Below are 20,684 nucleotides of genomic sequence, written 5' to 3'. Positions count from 1 at the left end.
CGGGCGTATTATAGTATTTGAGAGTTGTAGCATCGCGTTTTAGTACCTGAATAGTGTAAATTCGCGTAGTCGTTTGTCTACTGTTTTTGTTTTGAACGGCCAGTGTCGGTTGGTCGCAGTCAGTGTGCTCCCTGCCGCCGTTGGATAAGCAGCTGCAGCAGCAAGTCGTATACTCCTAGCTCACTCATTTGCTACATAGTTTAATTCTTAATTTCTTTGCGTGTTTTTGGTACTTGCATTGTTTAATTCATAAATTTCGGGCGTATTATAGTATTTGAGAGTGTAGCATCGTGTTTTAGTACCTGAATAGTGTAATTTCGCTTAGTCTCCTTCCGCCGCCGAGCAGTGTCAGCAGTGCGCAAGTAGCAGCATTACTGCATTTACTAGGCAATCTTGTATTTTAATAACCGTTTAAATTTTGTCGATTTGTTTGCGCTCTCTGTAGATTAGTTCAGACGTTCTTTGCAAAACAGTTTTTAGCATGGATAGGGACTGCAACTGCTGTGTTCGGATGCAGGCTGAGTTGGCATCCCTTCGCTCCCAGCTTCAGGCAGTGTTGGCTTCGGTCACACAGCTTGAGGCTGTTGCCAATGGGCATCACTGTGGGGGTCCGGATGGGGGTTTGTCGGGGACGGCCAGCTCGTCCCACGCATCCCCTGATCGGACTAAGACTGTGGTTGCCCGGGATACTGCCCGCATTGAGGCTGATCCCTCACCTGTGGTAGAGTGGGAGGTCGTTTCAAGGTGTGGCAGGGGGTGAAAGACATTCCGGAGGGCTGAACGGAAAGCCTCTCCAGTTTGTCTGACGAACCGGTTTCAGGCTCTGTCTCAGGCTGATACTGATCTTCGGCCTGACATGGCTGCTTGTCCTGTTCCAGAGGTTGCCCCTCAGTCTGCAAGATCCGGGCAGTCGCAGAGGGTGGGCTTACTGGTAGTTGGGAGCTCCAACGTCAGGCGCGTAATGGGGCCCCTTAGGGAAATGGCAGCAAGAGAGGGGAAGAAAACCAATGTGCACTCCGTGTGCATACCGGGGGGAGTCATTCCAGATGTGGAAACGGTCCTTCCGGATGCCATGGAGGGTACAGGGTGCACCCATCTGCAGGTGGTCGCTCATGTCGGCACCAATGATGTGTGTCGCTATGGATCGGAGGAAATCCTCTCTGGCTTCCGGCGGCTATCTGATTTGGTGAAGACTGCCAGTCTCGCTAGCGGGATGAAAGCAGAGCTCACCATCTGCAGCATCGTCGACAGGACTGACTGCGGACCTTTGGTACAGAGCCGAGTGGAGGGTCTGAATCAGAGGCTGAGACGGTTCTGCGACCGTGTGGGCTGCAGATTCCTCGACTTGCGCCATAGGGTGGTGGGGTTTCGGGTTCCGCTGGATAGGTCAGGAGTCCACTACACGCAACAAGCGGCTACACGGGTAGCAGGGGTTGTGTGGCGTGGGCTGGGCGGTTTTTTAGGTTAGATGGCCTTGGGCAAGTACAGAAAGGGCAACAGCCTCAACGGGTGTGGGGCAAAGTCAGGACATGCGGGGACCAAGCAGCAATTGGTATTGTAATTGTCAACTGTCGAAGCTGCGTTGGTAAAGTACCGGAACTTCAAGCGCTGATAGAAAGCACTGAAGCTGAAATCGTTATAGGTACAGAAAGCTGGCTTAAGCCAGAGATAAATTCTGCCGAAATTTTTACAAAGGTACAGACGGTGTTTAGAAAGGATAGATTGCATGCAACCGGTGGTGGAGTGTTCGTCGCTGTTAGTAGTAGTTTATCCTGTAGTGAAGTAGAAGTGGATAGTTCCTGTGAATTATTATGGGTGGAGGTTACACTAAACAACCGAACTAGGTTAATAATTGGCTCCTTTTACCGACCTCCCGACTCAGCAGCATTAGTGGCAGAACAACTGAGAGAAAATTTGGAATACATTTCACATAAATTTTCTCAGCATGTTATAGTCTTAGGTGGAGATTTCAATTTACCAGATATAGACTGGGACACTCAGATGTTTAGGATGGGTGGTAGGGACAGAGCATCGAGTGACATTATACTGAGTGCACTATCCGAAAATTACCTCGAGCAATTAAACAGAGAACCGACTCGTGGAGATAACATCTTGGACCTACTGATAACAAACAGACCCGAACTTTTCGACTCTGTATGTACAGAACAGGGAATCAGTGATCATAAGGCCGTTGCAGCATCCCTGAATATGGAAGTTAATAGGAATATAAAAAAAGGGAGGAAGGTTTATCTGTTTAGCAAGAGTAATAGAAGGCAGATTTCAGACTACCTAACAGATCAAAACGAAAATTTCTGTTCCGACACTGACAATGTTGAGTGTTTATGGAAAAAGTTCAAGGCAATCGTAAAATGCGTTTTAGACAGGTACGTGCCGAGTAAAACTGTGAGGGACGGGAAAAGCCCACCGCGGTACAACAACAAAGTTAGGAAACTACTGCGAAAGCAAAGAGAGCTCCACTCCAAGTTTAAACGCAGCCAAAACCTCTCAGACAAACAGAAGCTAAACGATGTCAAAGTTAGCGTAAGGAGGGCTATGCGTGAAGCGTTCATTGAATTCGAAAGTAAAATTCTATGTACCGACTTGACAGAAAATCCTAGGAAGTTCTGGTCTTACGTTAAATCAGTAAGTGGCTCGAAACAGCATATCCAGACACTACGGGATGATGATGGCATTGAAACAGAGGATGACACGCGTAAAGCTGAAATACTAAACACCTTTTTCCAAAGCTGTTTCACAGAGGAAGACCGCACTGCAGTTCCTTCTCTAAATCCTCGCACAAACGAAAAAATGGCTGACATCGAAATAAGTGTCCAAGGAATAGAAAAGCAACTGGAATCACTCAATAGAGGAAAGTCCACTGGACCTGACGGGATACCAATTCGATTCTACACAGAGTACGCGAAAGAACTTGCCCCCCTTCTAACAGCCGTGTACCGCAAGTCTCTAGAGGAACGGAGGGTTCCAAATGATTGGAAAAGAGCACAGATAGTCCCAGTCTTCAAGAAGGGTCGTCGAGCAGATGCGCAAAACTATAGACCTATATCTCTTACGTCAATCTCTTGTAGAATTTTAGAACATGTTCTTTGCTCGCGTATCATGTCATTTCTGGAAACCCAGAATCTCCTATGTAGGAATCAACATGGATTCCGGAAACAGCGATTGTGTGAGACCCAACTCGCCTTATTTGTTCATGAGACCCAGAAAATATTAGATACAGGCTCCCAGGTAGATGCTATTTTTCTTGACTTCCGGAAGGCGTTCGATACAGTTCCGCACTGTCGCCTGATAAACAAAGTAAGAGCCTACGGAATATCAGACCAGCTGTGTGGCTGGATTGAAGAGTTTTTAGCAAACAGAACACAGCATGTTGTTATCAATGGAGAGACGTCTACAGACGTTAAAGTAACCTCTGGCGTGCCACAGGGGAGTGTTATGGGACCATTGCTTTTCACAATATATATAAATGACTTAGTAGATAGTGTCGGAAGTTCCATGCGGCTTTTCGCGGATGATGCTGTAGGCTTTTCGCGGATGATGCTGTAGTATACAGAGAAGTTGCTGCATTAGAAAATTGTAGCGAAATACAGGAAGATCTGCAGCGGATAGGCACTTGGTGCAGGGAGTGGCATCTGACCCTTAACATAGACAAATGTAATGTATTGCGAATACATAGAAAGAAGGATCCTTTATTGTATGATTATATGATAGCGGAACAAACACTGGTAGCAGTTACTTCTGTAAAATATCTGGGAGTATGCATACGGAACGATTTGAAGTGGAATGATCATATAAAATTAATTGTTGGTAAGGCGGGTACCAGGTTGAGATTCATTGGGAGAGTGCTTAGAAAATGTAGTCCATCAACAAAGGAGGTGGCTTACAAAACACTTGTTCGACCTATACTTGAGTATTGCTCAACAGTGTGGGATCCGTACCAGGTCGGGTTGACGGAGGAGATAGAAAAGATCCAAAGAAGAGCGGTGCGTTTCGTCACCGGGTTATTTGGTAACCGTGATAGCGTTACTGAGATGTTTAATAAACTCAAGTGGCAGACTCTGCAAGAGAGGCGCTCTGCATCGCGGTGTAGCTTGCTGTCCAGGTTTCGAGAGGGTGCGTTTCTGGATGAGGTATCGAATATATTGCTTCCCCCTACTTATACCTCCCGAGGAGATCACGAATGTAAAATTAGAGAGATTAGAGCGCGCACGGAGGCTTTCAGACAGTCGTTCTTCCCGCGAACCATACGCGACTGGAACAGGAAAGGGAGGTAATGACAGTGGCACGTAAAGTGCCCTCCGCCACACACCGTTGGGTGGCTTGCGGAGTATCAATGTAGATGTAGATGTAGAACCTCACTGCTATCAATTTCCAGTTTCAACCAGCTTTCTGTACCTGGTATTATATGAGCTTCACTGCTTTTCAGGAGCACTGGCACTTCATTGTGAATGCTTCAGAAGTTAACCACCAGGATTTTAATACTCTCTCCTGTGGCAGGTACTTTAAGTCTTACATGTATACTTCTATATTTCCTACAGCTCTCATTATCTGGATCAGACGGAGAGTCACCTAATCAAAAAATTCCAAGGATGCATCCCACACACGGTCTGCTACCTGGGTAGCAGCCTCTGATGTTTAGTACATACCTGCCCCACTTAGGATGGCCCTACAGTTCTCAACCCAAGCCACAATCAGTACTGAGGAAATGCTGCATTTTGTGAACTTCATTGAAACTCCATGTGCAAGTCTGGTCTTCTCAACTTTCTCTGCCAGTCACTGGAATGATCAAAGTATAACCTCAAACGACATGTATCATTTGTTCCAACATATGCCACAATCTGCAGCTAGTTGCATCCGGTTCCCTCAATGTCTGCTGGAATAGCCTCTTCAACATGTTGAATGAGGCATCTGGTGTCTTTTCCTATCTCCCTAATGGATACCATCATTCACCATATGTTTGGACTGCCGATAATTAATACACCTCTACCATTTTGCATTTGCCTCCTCCTGATGCGGAACAAAACAGGTGAAGTGAGTCCCACTGGCTAAATTCCAGTTTCAGTGAAAGACATCACCTCGAATTCGTTGGTTAGGGATAGCAAAATAACAGTTCTAAAAGCGATGTATAATTATTTTTCTACTTTTAAATGTATCTCTCAGCTGCACTGAGAATTTTGGCTCCTAAAGGTAAGTATTCATTTAGTTATAAGTTGCAGAGCATGCTGAGGAGGGCAACCCTTCAGGGATTTGGAACAGTTCAAGAAACACATTAACATGAGACAAAGACACAGAAACTTAATGTGTATGCTGTGTTCACAAGAAACTATAACTGTACTGATAACGCTATTCATACTCATGTCATCTAAACCTAATCAAGTATGTTAGTAAGAAATTTGCTGCTCTCAAAAATGATGCTTCCTCCTCAGTTTTACTATATATGGCTGCTATTAGTATCTAAACATTTACTTAATTACAATGATATTTTTCACAGTAACATTTATTATTATTATTATTTTACATTTATAAATACTGAGTCCTATTTACAGCTCCTTGTTACTTCGCACACAGCTTTGTAAGAAACATTGTTATTTGCCATGCAGTTAACAAAAACTTTCAGTCTCTGAATTCAGTTATTCAGATAATTTGTAGAAAGATTGGCTCCTTTTCTTTTGAACTGCCAGAGATTCCCAATTCCTTACTTTATATTAGATTGGAACTTACTGAAAATCTTCACAACCAGAATACTTAACTCCGTTGTCTTCTTGTAATACTATAGGTTTTTCAACTGACTGTTCTTTCTGATATGATGGACTATTTTTAAGAAATGGCAGTTCATTTTCAAGCCACATTATATCATTATAAGATGCCAATAGTTCCAAATTTCAAACTGAATCTTTTCTTTAAAAATCACTTGATGAATATTAATAGCCAAGGAGACATGCAAATATTCTCTCTCTCTCTCTCTCTCTCTCTCTCTCTCTCTCTCTCTAATGGAAAGAAACCCATTTTCGTAATAGTAAGTTACCCATACTGTTGTAGACATATGTTACAACCGCTGTACAAATACCATGAATCTCTCACAATGCCCCACAGGTAAAGGAAAAGTCTAATTTGTTGTAATGCAAAATAGTTTTACAGAGAGTTCTGGTTCTTTAATTACAAACCTGTTACATTAGTATGCAGGTCCCCTGCAAGCAAAATTCCCTATGATAGACCAATGAATAAGCATTCACTAATTTCTGACTGAAGTGATACAGTATGATGTCCCCCCCCCCCCCAAAAAAAAAAAAAAAAAAAAAAAAAGACTGGTAGTATCAATTCACCATAACACAATTTCTACTCAAAACATCACCAGAAGCATCTAAAGTAGTAAGAGCTACATTAAGAAATGAGCTTTCCAATAATTTATTCACAATAGCAACACACGTGCAAAACTGAATCGCCCTAAGAGCACAGCAGAAACGTTAACTTTGATTATATTAAACTGCACTTTCAGTTCACATAACATACACCAATAACAATCCAATCCCAATTATATTTCTTTTCCAGTGGCAAAAGGGCACTAAATACTCATTAATTAATTTTTATGTACACACACACACACACACACACACACACACACACACACACACACACACACAAAGCCTACTGTTTCACACAAAAAAAGGCAATTAAAATTTCATCACCCTGAAAATATTTACAAGCACTTAATAATCTAGTAACATTTCACTCCTACAGATAAGTAATTTAATGTTTGTGTCATACTCATAGTTTCCAGCAATTCTACAGTGAAATATATGTGCATTGCTAAGTGCAGCTATTTTAAGTTCCTTACTGATTCTTGCAGCTAACATATCACTCCAGTTGCTACTACCAATAGGAAATAAAACCTAACTTTATTATTAAAATACATTAGTGTTAACTTTTAGAAAACTTGACTATCACTAAATCTAAAAAGTGCAAGAACTTACAGAAGTAGATGTGTGTGTTCTTTGCTCCAACATATGCAGTGCCATACACAATCTATCTCATCATCTTGCAACACTCACTGTCAGCCAATCAGAGGAAGCATAACAACAGCCTATCACAGGCCAGAACCTATCAGCCACTAGGCAACTCACTGCCAACCTTGGAAACAGCAAAGGCCCCAGGGTATTTGAATGGAATGCTGACAGATTGATAGCAATCACTCAGACAGTTTACCATTAACAAAAGAGTAAACAAATGAATGCAAATTAAGAAATGGGAACAGTATTTCCCTTTTTTTTTCTGAACAGTGAGCTTTGCAGTTGTTGCCTTCAGAAAGTCACAAAATTAGTTACGAATTATCCATTGAAACAAAATAAAAAAATAAAAACTTCAATGAGAGAAGACATCAGAAAAGAACTCAACAGTTTTCAATTGATCACATACCTTGTCTATGTCTAAACTATTTTTTAGTAGCAGATACAAATTCAGTCACATAACAGTAAAAAAAAAAAAAAAATCTAGTAATAATTTGCCTTCCATGATAACAGCACACAAAACTTTCATATATGTAAGGAGAATAAAATGAGCATGAGGACAAAAATTACAACATGTACTTCTGAGAAAACTCAGTGTTGTATTAAAGATTTATTACTCTTGTTAGTTGACCAATGCACAAGAGAGAAAGGAATAAAGTGTTTCCTATTCAGAGAATATTAAAAAACCAATCACTAATATTGAATACCAATATCAATAATAATAATAATTTTAAAATTGCCACAATAATGAACTCTACACAATCGATATATTAAGGTGCTAAATCTGATCATACTCTACTTAGCAGTGATTTACGTATACCACTGTAGGAAAAAACTGTGTGTTCAAAGCAAAGTGAGAGCAGTGATTACATGAGCCAAGTTCGTTGGTTGGTTGGTTGTTTTGGGGAAGCAGACCAGACAGCGAGGTCATCGGTCTCATCGGATTAGGGAAGGATGGGGAAGGAAGTCGGCCGTGACCTTTCGGAGGAACCATCCCGGCATTTACCTGGAGTGAAACCACGGAAAACCTAAATCAGGATGGCCGGACGTGGGATTGAACCATCGTCCTCCCGAATGACAGTCCAGTGTCTAACCACTGCGCCACCTCGCTCGGTCATGAGCCAAGTGTTTCAAGATCTAATGAAGAAAAGCTTTACAAACTTTATACTTTTACAGAAGCCTCTCAACATTAATGAACTTAATGAATTATAGAAAACTGAAAGTTATCATTCATCAGAAGACTGCTATTGTAGATTTAGAAATCACATCAAAATACAGCATGTGTCCTGGATATTGTAAACAAAATCAATGCAATAAAAATTTACACAAAAAAATATTTTTCAGTTTCTTAGAGAAGTTAACAGAGCATAGACAGCAGTCCATCTGGTTGTGGGTTATAGCAACCAGTGCAAGTGGAATTGAAAAGCTCCTTATATTACCAAAACACAACTAATCAAGCCCCTTTCAAGTTCTACACAGAATCTGTGAGTGACTTAGCTCACTCTTGACATCCCTTGAATATAGAAATGTCTCAAGTTACAGAGAAAGAGCACTGGTAACATCCCTTAAAAACTTTTAAACTATAAGACTGCCAGACAATATCACTTGCAGTAATTAGGAAAAAAGAACCCTACACAATAGAGTTCAAACACACTAACTGGCCTGGAACAAAGTACATTTATCAATAGAAATCAGTGTGGTATCCAAAAATATTGATCTTCTGAAACCCAAAATGTACTTCAAGACTTTCTAGTTGGATTGAAAATTTCTTAACTAGTAAAATACATGTCAATATTCTGTATGTAAGGACACTGAAATAATATCTAGTGTGCTTCAGGGGTTGTAATAGGAATATTACAGTATTTTTACACTTTAATCAGTTAACAAACAGTATTAGTTTTAATTACAGATATTTCACAGACAGAACAGTTATCTACAGGGAGAATAAATGTTAAAAGTAATTTCCAGTAAGTCCTAAAGAAAATGGCAGTTTGGTGCTATGACAGGCAATTAACTCCTGATTTAGAGAACTGCTAAGATGTAAAAGGGGCCTGCTCCGAAAATTTCATGAGGCTGCTCATGTACAGCATATAAATCAATGCAGTACACTGCAGCACTCTGCAAAACTTTATCCAGTCATGCAGAAACAGCTCCCCTGGGAAAGTAATTATGTGGTTCACCTGTCACGTAGCTATTTAAAGATTGAATTTTTCAAAAAGTTTGTTGCAAAATGCACTCAATCTGAGTAATAGCTAGGCCTAGTACTGAAGACACCTGTGCCCCGTTTTGATATACTTGAAAGTTGTCATGTGTTGGTGCCAGGCTACACAGCGAAAACATTGAGAGTTTGCAGCATATTCAGTAGTTAAAACTTTAATGGCATTTTGCAGCTTCTTGCAACTGCAACTGTGTTAACCCACATTGATTGTAATACATTTTGAGAAAAATGCTTTCTCTCTTACCAACGTCTAGCATAAGATGGGCTATATTGCTAAGATGTCCTTGGCAGACTTTAGAAAATGTCCAGAAAGGTATGGAAGAGAATCATCAATTGTTATGGGAAGTCAGAAATTATTTGATGGTTCACAGCAACAACTGAGTACATTGATATGGCACTATTTACACAATGATCATTGCTTCTAAATCATTTAATGCAATTTATAGTACCACACTATGAGGATTAGTTGAAAAATAACCTTAATTTTGCAAATCATATGATGCTGTGTGTCCATGGATGTACTTACATTTTGACTCATTAATTATTCTATCTAAGGCACTAAATAAAGCCAACATCACTCAACAAATCAAGAGGGAAACTAGTGCTTTTATTCCTTCGTACTGGCTGATTTTAGTCACACTGCAGTTGTGGCACACACACTGCATCCAGTTAACCCTTTTGCAGGTGCATTTTTTGTAGTAACTCAGTGAAGGTAATTTTTATGCTATCATATTAGAATTGTGATCAATTGGCTGTATTTTTTTTTTAATTTTATTTTTGTGATTTAGGACCAAAAACTATGGTGGGACATATATCACCATGACACCTTTGTGGGGTATTGAAACTACGGCGGTAAATGGATTTTCCTCTTCCCTTTTGTGAGCCGTTATATGTTGCCATTTCACGTAAAAAAAAATTGTGAACAGTGTTTCCTGTGTTCCATTAATTCTTGCGGCTGCACACCCGAAACTTAATGGAACAGTCTTTGCGCCGCCAAAACCTGAAGGTTCACAGTGTTTTCTATTTTTATTTTATGTTTTCTTTTACTTTATTTACAAACATCAGTGATAAAACTTATTTACCACAATTTGAAAACAAACCTAGAAACTTTATGATGCAATAAAGATATGAGCTGATACAGATCACAATGTACATTGTGAAGCAATTTGTTCCAACAACTGTAGTGATCCCACAACTTATAGAATCTGATTGTTGTAGCAGTTTTCATACACCTGGTGCAATGTACTACCAAAGATGTCTGGGGTAGACAGAGGTGGTAAAATGTATTCCCAAGAGCTTTGGTCTATCCCTAAGTTAGTGGTAAGTATATTTCCCAAGGATACAAATGACAGATTAATTCAGTGGTAAGTATACTTCCCAAGCCCCTCCCAGATATTACTTTGGTGGTAACCATACTCCCCAAGAACCATTAAAACACTGTTGTCTGGTGGGATATATACTTCCAACAGTCCTGAAGGCTATATTTCACAACAAGTAGAAACTAAAGCTGGTGCAGCAGGCTGAAACTAGGTGCCAGGAGCATACAGAAGTGGTAACAGATATTCCCATAAATGCTGTAAAGTAACATACTTAGTGCTAAGTATGTCTCCCATGGCCCACAAAAGAGTTAAAATCCATGCAAACAACAACAGAAACAGTTCTCCAGAACAGGTGCAGAAAAGATCAAATTGTGTACCCCACCAGATATCCAGAGCAAGTTTCTAGCACCCACCAGATATCCAGAGCAAGTTTCTAGCAATATGCTATCACCCCAAAAATTAAAGATCATGTCTGAAATAAACTGCAAATTTGAAGTTACCTGGGTGAATAAGCAGAAAAATTGCCATGCAAGCTGTCAAAGTGGCATCAAACAGGAAAGACAGCACCAGGCTGGGAGCCACATGATGTTTAAATTATAACTTAAAATCACACACAAAACTCTGTGAGTCCATCACTGAAAGAGTCTTCAGGGATGTGGACTAATCATCAAATACAGTGCTACAGACAAGCAAAAATAAAGAAAGGAAAAAAGCTTATCAGTCTTGTGATGCACCCATAGCAGTTATTAAATGTAACAAAGAAAATTCCACTGCCAACACAAAGTCCTTTATTAAAAACAGTACCAGTGTCAGAGGAATGACTTCCATATTCGGACATTTTAATGTTGACAATTACAGCGACTTTTAGGAAGGCGGTAGAGTACGTTGTAGGCCTATGCAGCACATTTTTTTGCTAAGTGGCTGTTATTTTCAACATTAAAATGTCCGATGATAAGAGTTTAATCCTCAGACTGGCAGGGCATTGCGGTAGAGGTGGAATTATATTTATTGCATGGAAATAGCTAAGGTTGGAGGCTGTAATTCTTCAGCAGAGGTAACTAGAAAACAACACTGATTCATTTTGAGGAGGGAGGAACACAATCACAACCGTCTCATCAAAGACACTGACTATAATTTTAGGGAAACTACAGAAACACTAGATCTGGATGGTCACACAGAGATTAGACACCCTCTAATCCCAGAGTATCTGTACACAGAATTGCTGAGAACTATACACACTGCATCTGTACACTTGGCAAAAGAACTAAGTTCACAAAAAAACACCCCTGAGAAAACTATAAAATTACAAAGAGACAGAGTAGCTGGCCAGTGTTTGCTCTGGTTCTTGTCAGCAGGTAGGTCTGTCTCATCCTGGGGTCTGAGAGACTTGCCATTCATTTCTAACATTCTCCAACCTACCCCTGAGGAAGGAACTAATAGTTGCAAAAGCTAGTATCAGTTTCTTTTTCATTTTCAAATGACTATTGACAGTACTGAACTTTCACACCAAAAGGCTAGCCTTTACATCTCTCTCTAATTTTATAGGCTCAAAAAAGGCAGATACACGGACTAGTGCATTCCATTAGGAGCACAATTCCAGTACTCCTAGATTTCAGAATTCCATATTCTTCCTACAGGATATATTGCCATGTAGAAGTTGGGATGGGGGTGTGGAGCAACAAGCCACTCAGAATGAAAGGTAGAACAACTCCTCCCCTTTTGACCTGTTCCTCTTGTCCCCCCGTCCTCTTCTAAAGCCAATATTTTCTCTTTGGCACCTTAATATGTCCTCCTCAAATTGCACCTTGTTTTACAGGAGCAAATCATTATTGACCATACAAATACAAATGCTGCTTAATATTTGCACCCCACGGAAATACGGAAGTGTCCGATCCCGCCCGTCTGCTTTGACCCATGACGTCACAAATATGGTGGAAACAAAAACAAACACACACACTTTCCACAAGAAGCCTAATGACACTAACGGGACAAGCACGGGAAATGGGGTGTTTTGGGTGGGGGGCAAACTAAATATAAACAAATTTAGACGCCTTACGTAGCTACAACGTGTAAATGAAGACAGCCATGCATGAATACCCACCCACCTCCCCAGGGGTCGTAACCCCTGGAACCCATAGAAGATAAAGATGCTTCAGTAGCTGATTAGTGTTTTTTTGTCTTTTTTTTTTTTTTTTTTAAATCTCACAGGATAGAACGAACAGATCAGAAAGATAAATATAATAAACTAAAACAGAAATTGGAGGAAACAGATAATTAAAATAAGTAATAAGTGTTTTTAAATTAAAAAAAAAAAAAAAATCTCACGAGATAGAACAAACAGATCAGAAAAGTAAATAAAATAAAACAGAACTAGAGACAGCCACACTCAAACCAAACTCCGTGCCGTCATGACGTCACACACGACAACACCCTTACGTCACGGGTCAAAGCCGACGCGTGGGATCGGACGCTTCTGTCGACCCCACCCCACTAAAACGATGGACGTAGAACATTGTATCACATTCGGCAGTCTAAGGTTCGTTTCACAGAAGAGTCGCAAATACAAAAATCAGTGGATGTCAAGAGCGAATTTGCCAAGCTCAGATGCTGTAGACAAGATTGATTTCATACTTTGCTCACTTAATGCTCATAGGGAACAAATTATTTATCCTTACCTAAATTAGAGATATCTATCTCTTCTGTTGCATACTTCCTAAATAACCCATATACAAACACAGGCTATGTGTACTTTAAAATAAAACAGAATATTTTTCACATTTAGTGGTCACAACCGAATAAATGTAAGGTATATATTCCTGCTGCATACTTTCCTGCTGTATACATTCTAGCAGTTTCTAAACTATTCTCTTATTACACAAAAAGGGAACTGCAACTGTTTCTCAGGATGCATCCCAACATCTACGTTTTTAACAAGTCGATCATCAAAGAAATGTGGCAGAAACTGGGAATCAAAGAAATTCCAACACTACGTACTGCTATTAATTAGCCAAATCTCGGCTAGTATTGTATGGGACTACGTAGATATCAAATCAAGGCTCATTCTTACAATACACTAAAAAGATTGTTGAGTAATCTTTTATAAAAGCTAGGATGACTTACTAACTTTCATGACAGAGCTTATAAAAGTATCCCAGTATACCATCACAGATTTGTGATTAAGTTCTTTTACAGTATAACAGACGAGTTCAATACTTGTTTTTGCACAAGTAACAGCACTAGCGCTTTAGTCTGAAGTAGACATTAGGGGGTAATCCATGGTTGAATTGTATACCACATAAGCAGAATGTGCCATTTCTGATAATTAAAGATTATACTTACAAGTATGTAAGTACCTAAACATACAGTAGAGATATGCCCTTTTTCAGTATATTGGTAGATTAATGTTAACAATAGTATACGGTATGGTGTGGTTAAACTTTAAGAGTTGGTGTGTATATAATCTTGAACAAATACAATTATAAGGGAGTCCAACAGAAAGGAAACACATAACTGTATTATTAGCTATAGATTGCTTAAATGCATGGGAACATCAATACTTTCAAGAGAGAACTGTAAAATAACAACAAGACAATGGTTGGCCAATATGCCTACTTACCACACCTTCAGGTGGGAAAATTGCAAATACTGCCCACAGACACACACATTATTTTTTTCTTATTTTAAATGTGTAAGATATATTGACACTAGATGGAATATTGCTTCCTGAAGGTATGTACTAGCCATCTTTCCTTTCTCCTAACAGTTTTGTAGTGTTCTCATGTGAATTTTCCTTTCGATATCATTAATTCATTCATTCACTCAATAAACGAAACTAGCTCTAATCCACTGATTAAAAATTCATATTATTACTACTGGTAATTTTCTCATGGTAGAATGATACATCTGAACGTCTCAAATGTTGTACGATTCTGATTTCTCTCCACTTGAAACATTTCTTGAGCTCATACATTTGTTAGAAACAATCTGTGGAGGAGCCATGCATACAAGTGACTCAACAATACAATGGAAAACTTCCACCAAAATTACAAGACTCAAATTTACATGAGGTCCATTAGCATATTGAGCTCCCATACTTCATTTTGGAGGGGGCTCATTTCTTAGTAAAACTGGTATTGATGGAGAATACCGCAGCTTTATTGCGTTTTCATGAGAGAGAGAGATTCTGAACCCACTGATAATCTGGGCTCATATCTTCCTAAATTAATCAGATGCCTCTTCCTCTGTTGATATTTATGCATTGCAAATTCCGACTGCAGTAGATCTAAGCCAAAAAAATTAACGAACAGTCCAAATGAATTACACTATGCTTTCTGACTAGATACTTCACATATTGATTTATAGAAATCATTGGTAAAGAGAATAGTGGTAATACAAAAACGAGACACAATTCTAAAACACGTTTGGCAATATATTATTTGCGGTATATATAGCTATAATATCGGACATGTAAAACATAATAAAGTGCAAAATCGGGCTCTCAGTTTACGAGAGTATTTGTTGAGTAGCACAAACAGGAACAATGCTCAATACGACTGTTATTTCTACTAATTTGACCCATTGAAACAATGTAATGCATTCGCCCTTTCTGTCTGATACCGCAGCAGTTTCGAATTTTCTTTTTCAGCGAATTTTAGCACCACCAAATATTGTATGCATTATTTTGCATTGGCATTCACACATATTTGAAGCCCGTTGCATTAAAATTAACAAGCATGTATTTGTGTACCTACTTACAAGCGACTGAACACGTTTTTGTTCTTCACTCGACACCTTTTTAAAAAATCGGGTACACCAAAACTCTCCTGAGAAATACGCTGTATACTGAACACAGCACTACAAGACAAAATGGTCCGCTATTCAACCAAATTTTGCTTACTGCACGATCGTTCCAGGGCTACCTTCTACACGTTGCCAACGTTTCAGCGCTGAAATCGGACGGAGGGTTACGAAGCAAGGGTCCCAGTAACTTCAGTTCTGACATGAAATCTGGATGTCTGGCCAGAATTTAGCGTGTATGAACTTTTGCTGCTTCACCCTTCACTTTACCTCAAGGAAACTCATTTATTAACGTTTTATTTCCTAACGGATTAAAGTATGTTTGAGGGCAAACTAGTCACAGAACAGGATGCAGATAAAAGTGGACACGTTTTCTAGGATGATAATTCGTTTATAATGCACTTATTTGCTTCATTATTTACACACCCTAAGAAAACAGCGTTGCCATTCTTCCCTAGATGCTTTAAATGGTGAAAGCTTCCATTGTTCTGTGAACAAGAAATCATGACTGTAATAAACCTATATATTTACTATGTTTTAATCCACACAAAAAAGAAGTTACCAGAAGCAAAACGTAGAGAAAATATACATTTCTACAACATGAGAAGGAGCAGATGCATGTATACTCCTTACCACAGACTGTCAAAGTCACTTAACAGCTATGAACTGATGGGGCACAAATTATTTAATAAGCTTCCACAATATGTACAAGATCTACCTGAACAAGCATTCAAACAAAAACTGTACAAATGGCTAGTTGCTCATCCATTCTATGACATCAATGATTATTTCAAATGTAATATAATTTTGTAGCATTAATGACATGCCTCTTGTTTTCTTTGAATTAACATTTATATTGTATTATATGCCTGACATTGTCTATTGCTGTAGTGGCCGAATGACAATAAAATTACTATTATTATTATTATTATTATTATTATTACAACACAATAACATGTAAAAATCTATTCACACCTCAAAGTTGTTATTTAGTAGCACATAATAACTAAGATGTACTAACGTCATTGTATTTTCAGTACCACATCATCATGACCTAGCGGAATGGTCCTGCGTTAACAAAGAAGTGGAAAGTGCAAATAGTGAGATGAAACAGATATGCAGATGATTTGAAAATGTGACTTTCATTGATATAAGTAACTAGAAAGGAGATTCCATACTAGACATGGTTTCCACTTAAATAGATTAGGAAAACATTTCGTAATTGCAAAAATAATAGAAATAGTAAATGCCAAAACGAAAGTAAGTTGTGACACTTCAAACGTAATTCCCCTCAAGGACAAGACCCACAAACTACTTAGTGAATCTGAAAATTAAGCATCACCACTACAAGACAAGTGTGATGTTCTGACATCACAAGAAAACACGCCAAGTGCTAGCAGTTCACAAGGAAGCATATCAATAACAACAGAACCAACGCCTGAAGTATCAGAAACAGCTACACCATCATCATCATCAACAGCAACAACAACAACAGAAATGACAGCATCAATGACACCGGGAGCTACACCAGCAGCAGCAGTAAGCAACTCACCATATCCCAGTGAACGACCTACAAGGTGCAGAAAACCTGTCCTTCTGGAGGATTTTTGGTACCTCGCCAAAGCAAGGAACAGAGTATGACACCACAAAATGTAAATACAAATGTAACCAGTTCTCATCCTCATTACCTGAAGATTCTAAGCTTAACCATTCAGTGTCTTAGAAATAAATCATTAGAACATGAGGTAGCTATGAACAGTGCAAATATTGACTGCACGTGCATTGGTGCAGAAGTTTTGAACTAAGTAGCATTAATATTCGCCCATTTAAGTTGGCAAGCCAATATTGTAGAAAAAATACCAAAAATGGAGGCGTATGTATATTTACCAAACCAAGTATCAGCTATAAAAGAAGGTGTGAAGCTGAATCATTGAGTGTGGAAAATCATTTTGAAGCAGCAGCTGTGCAGTTGAACGAAATACAGGGAAAAGTCATAGTCATAGCAATATACAGACCACCTACTGCTGATGCAGACATATTCTTTAACCAATTAGAAATATTGCTTAACACTCTGTTCACCGATAGAGCCACTGTAGTTGTGTGTGGGGACTTCAATATTAATCTTATGAGTGAAAATAGGCTAAAAGACCAGTCCCTAAATCTGTTATGTAGTTTCAACCTGCTTCCACACATACACACACCCACAAGAATAACAAATCATACAGTCAGTCTTATTGATAATATATTTTCAAATGTAGGATGCACAGAAGTTGAAGTAAGAAATACTGATTTGGAATTATCAGACCACAATGCTCTTGTCCTCAAAATTCCTTCAAGGCCACTGAAAGAGAAAAAAACACACTTCATGTATAAAAGAAATTTTTCTACAGAGAGCTGTGTAGAATTCATAAATATGCTAACTAATGAGGCTTGGGCAGAAGTACTATCCCTAACAAATACAAATGATGCATATAACACACTTTCTTCCATTTTCATGGGATATTTTAAAGTGTGTTTTCCAAAAAAGCTGTCAAAAATCAGGTCACATGGCAATACAAAGCCAAGTTCTTGGATCACAGCTGGCATCAAAACGTCCTGTGGAACTCTAAAGAGACTAATTTCTAAAATGAAAACATCCACAGAGCCACAATTCATAGAATACATCAGGAATTGGCTCTGAGCACTATGGGACTCAACTGCTGTGGTCATCAGTCCCCTAGAACTTAGAACTACTTAAGCCTAACTAACCTAAGGACACCACACACATCCATGCCCGAGGCAGGATTCAAACCTGCGACCGTAGCAGTCACACGGTTCCGGACTGCGCGCCTAGAACCGCGAGACCACCGCGGCCGGCTGTCAGGAATTACAAGAGGGTATATAGAAAAGTAATTGCTAAAGCAAAATTCATGAGTAATGATAGTTTTATAAGACAGTCTGAAAACAAATCAAAAGCCCTATGGGGTATTGTGAAGACTGAAACGGGGAAGAGTTGTAAAAACAAGGACATTAGCCTCAAAAATTTAAAAAATGTCAATATTAATAAACAAGATTTGTCAAATTATATTAACAATTATTTCATAAATGCAACAACTTCATTAAGCTTAAAATTTACAAATGAAGAAAAACTTGAATATCCAAAAACAGCTTGTAGGATGAGGGTAGAGCCAACAAATGAGGGTGAAGTTTTGAAAGTGATACAAAGCTTGAAACCCAAAATGTCGGCTGGCATAGATGAGATGCCTGTGTTAATCATAACAAGGACAGCACCACAAATCGCAAAGCCCTTTGTACACATAGCCAATTTATCATTCAGTGAAGGAGCTTTTCCAGAAAGGCTGAAAATTTCAAAAGTGAAGCCATTATTTCAAAACGGCGACAAGTATAAGGTAAAAAACTATCGCCCAATATCTCTCCTCCCAGCATTTTCAAAAATATTAGAAAAACTGATGAAGCACCGGATCAACAAATATCTAAATGACCATAATTTACTTAACAGGAATCAGCATGGCTTCCAAGCACATAAAAATACTGAAACAGCTGTACTGTGCTACACTGTACAAATAATTAAAAATGTAGAAAAAGATTATAGTGTTGTAGGAGTAAATTTAGACCTCTCCAAAGCTTTTGACCCTGTGAACCAGGACATTCTTTTAGAAAAATTGGAAGCGTTGGGTATACATGGTACAGGAAAAAATGGTTTGAATCATACCTAAAAAACAGAACACAGGTTGTAGGACTGACATCAACTTACTCCGAACACAAAATAAATTCAGTATCAGAGGCAAAAAAATGTAGAAATAGGAGTACCACAAGGCAGCATCCTAGGGCCCATATTGTTTCTTGTCTATATAAATGATTTTCACACCTCAGATGATGCAGCCAAAGCAATAATATTTGCAGATGATACTCGTGTGATAATAAGTGCACCAAAGCAATTGCTACCAACAACTGCTGATAAAGTACTAAATTACATCCACTCTTGGCTCAATGTAAACAGGTTGACATTGAATGTAAATAAAACAAATTATATGCAGTTTGGGAAAAGATGTCAAAATGCAAATCTCGATCTAGTGTTGGGTGACAAAGCCTTAGACAGAGTGACATCCACAAAAGTTCTGGGGATTCATGTGGATGAAAACTTAAATTTTAATGACCACGTAATAAAACTTGCACAGAAACTTAATTCAGCCTGTTTTGCCCTCAGAATTATTGCAAATGTGTGTACCTCAGAGGGTGCCAGAATGGCATATTTCGGCTATTTTCAATCTCTTGCCATCATCATCATCATTCAAGACTGATTATGCCTTTCAGCATTCAGTCTGGAGCATAGTCCTCCTTATAAAATTCCTCCATGATCCCCTATTCAGTGCTAACATTGGTGCCTCTTCTGATGTTAAGCCTATTACTTCAAAATCATTCTTAACTGAGTCCAGGTACCTTCTCCTTGGTCTACCCCAACTCCTTCTACCCTCTACTGCTGAACCCATAAGTCTCTTGGGTAACCTTGCTTCTCCCATGCGTGTAACATGACCCCACCATCTAAGCCTGTTCTTGCCACATATGGAATAATATTTTGGGGTTCCACAACAGGAAACCTAAAACAAATTTTTTTGTTGCAGAAGAGGGCCATCCGAATAATAACTCACAGTCATCCACGGACACACTGCAAACCCATATTCAAAAAGCTTAGAATACTTACTATACCATCATTATACATATACAAATGTGTATTGTATGTCTGGACCCACATTGCAGATTTTCAGACAAATGCCGACTTTCATAACTACAATACCCGTAACAGCGCAGCACTCCATACTCAGCGAACAAAAAGAACGAATACACAAAGGCATGTGAACCACATTGGTGCAAAACTGTACAACACACTGCCAGTCAACATCAGGCAGTTAGAAGATGATAACAAATTTAAAACAGAATTTAAAAAATTTCTAGTAGAACAATGTTTTTATTCTGTAAATGACTATGTAGGTCAATAAATTTTTTCTGATGATATTTATAAAGGCAAAATGGAAAATACTCTATCTGTACCTAATCATTCATTACCTAATCATTCATTACATTTACATACTTAAAGGACAGCTGTTGTGTGATGTAAATATATACTTAAGCAGTGTTGTGTACCTAAGGTCTTGCTGCTTAGGGAGGACAAAACTAAAGCCTTATGAAAAACTGTGCATTAAAAATAACAACAGGGGTGTATATAGGCTATATTAATTTCATTGTATTATTATTAACTTCATTGTATTATTTTGTTTTGTACTTTTTTACGTATATATTGTTTGTGTCCCATTTCTTTGAAATGGCTTA

At 38.8% G+C, this 20,684-nt stretch overlaps 2 protein-coding genes across 3 annotated transcripts in view; one reads left to right on the top strand and one right to left on the bottom strand.

Moving 5' to 3' along the window:
• Positions 1–15,459, bottom strand: part of LOC126425316 (uncharacterized) — a 211,491-nt gene extending 196,032 nt beyond the window's left edge. The window contains exon 1 of one of the 2 annotated variants that reach the window (XM_050088296.1): positions 15,315–15,459. The gene's annotated coding sequence lies outside the window, so the exon portion shown is untranslated. The remainder of the gene's footprint in view (positions 1–15,314) is intronic. The other variant, XM_050088297.1, reaches the window with a different exon arrangement.
• LOC126425317 (uncharacterized) overlaps positions 1–20,383 on the top strand; it is a 34,308-nt gene extending 13,925 nt beyond the window's left edge. The window contains exons 2-3 of the mRNA XM_050088298.1: positions 16,394–17,008; positions 19,979–20,383. Of these exons, the coding sequence (XP_049944255.1) occupies positions 16,994–17,008; positions 19,979–20,353 (390 nt within the window). The 5' untranslated portion in view covers positions 16,394–16,993 and the 3' untranslated portion in view covers positions 20,354–20,383. The remainder of the gene's footprint in view (positions 1–16,393; positions 17,009–19,978) is intronic.
• The last annotated feature ends 301 nt before the right edge of the window (positions 20,384–20,684 follow it).

This window comes from Schistocerca serialis, chromosome 10 (genome assembly GCF_023864345.2).
Source record: "Schistocerca serialis cubense isolate TAMUIC-IGC-003099 chromosome 10, iqSchSeri2.2, whole genome shotgun sequence".
In the NCBI taxonomy this organism is placed as follows: domain Eukaryota; kingdom Metazoa; phylum Arthropoda; class Insecta; order Orthoptera; family Acrididae; genus Schistocerca; species Schistocerca serialis.
Note: the sequence above shows the minus strand (reverse complement) of the source record. Positions and strands in the feature narration are given on the sequence as shown.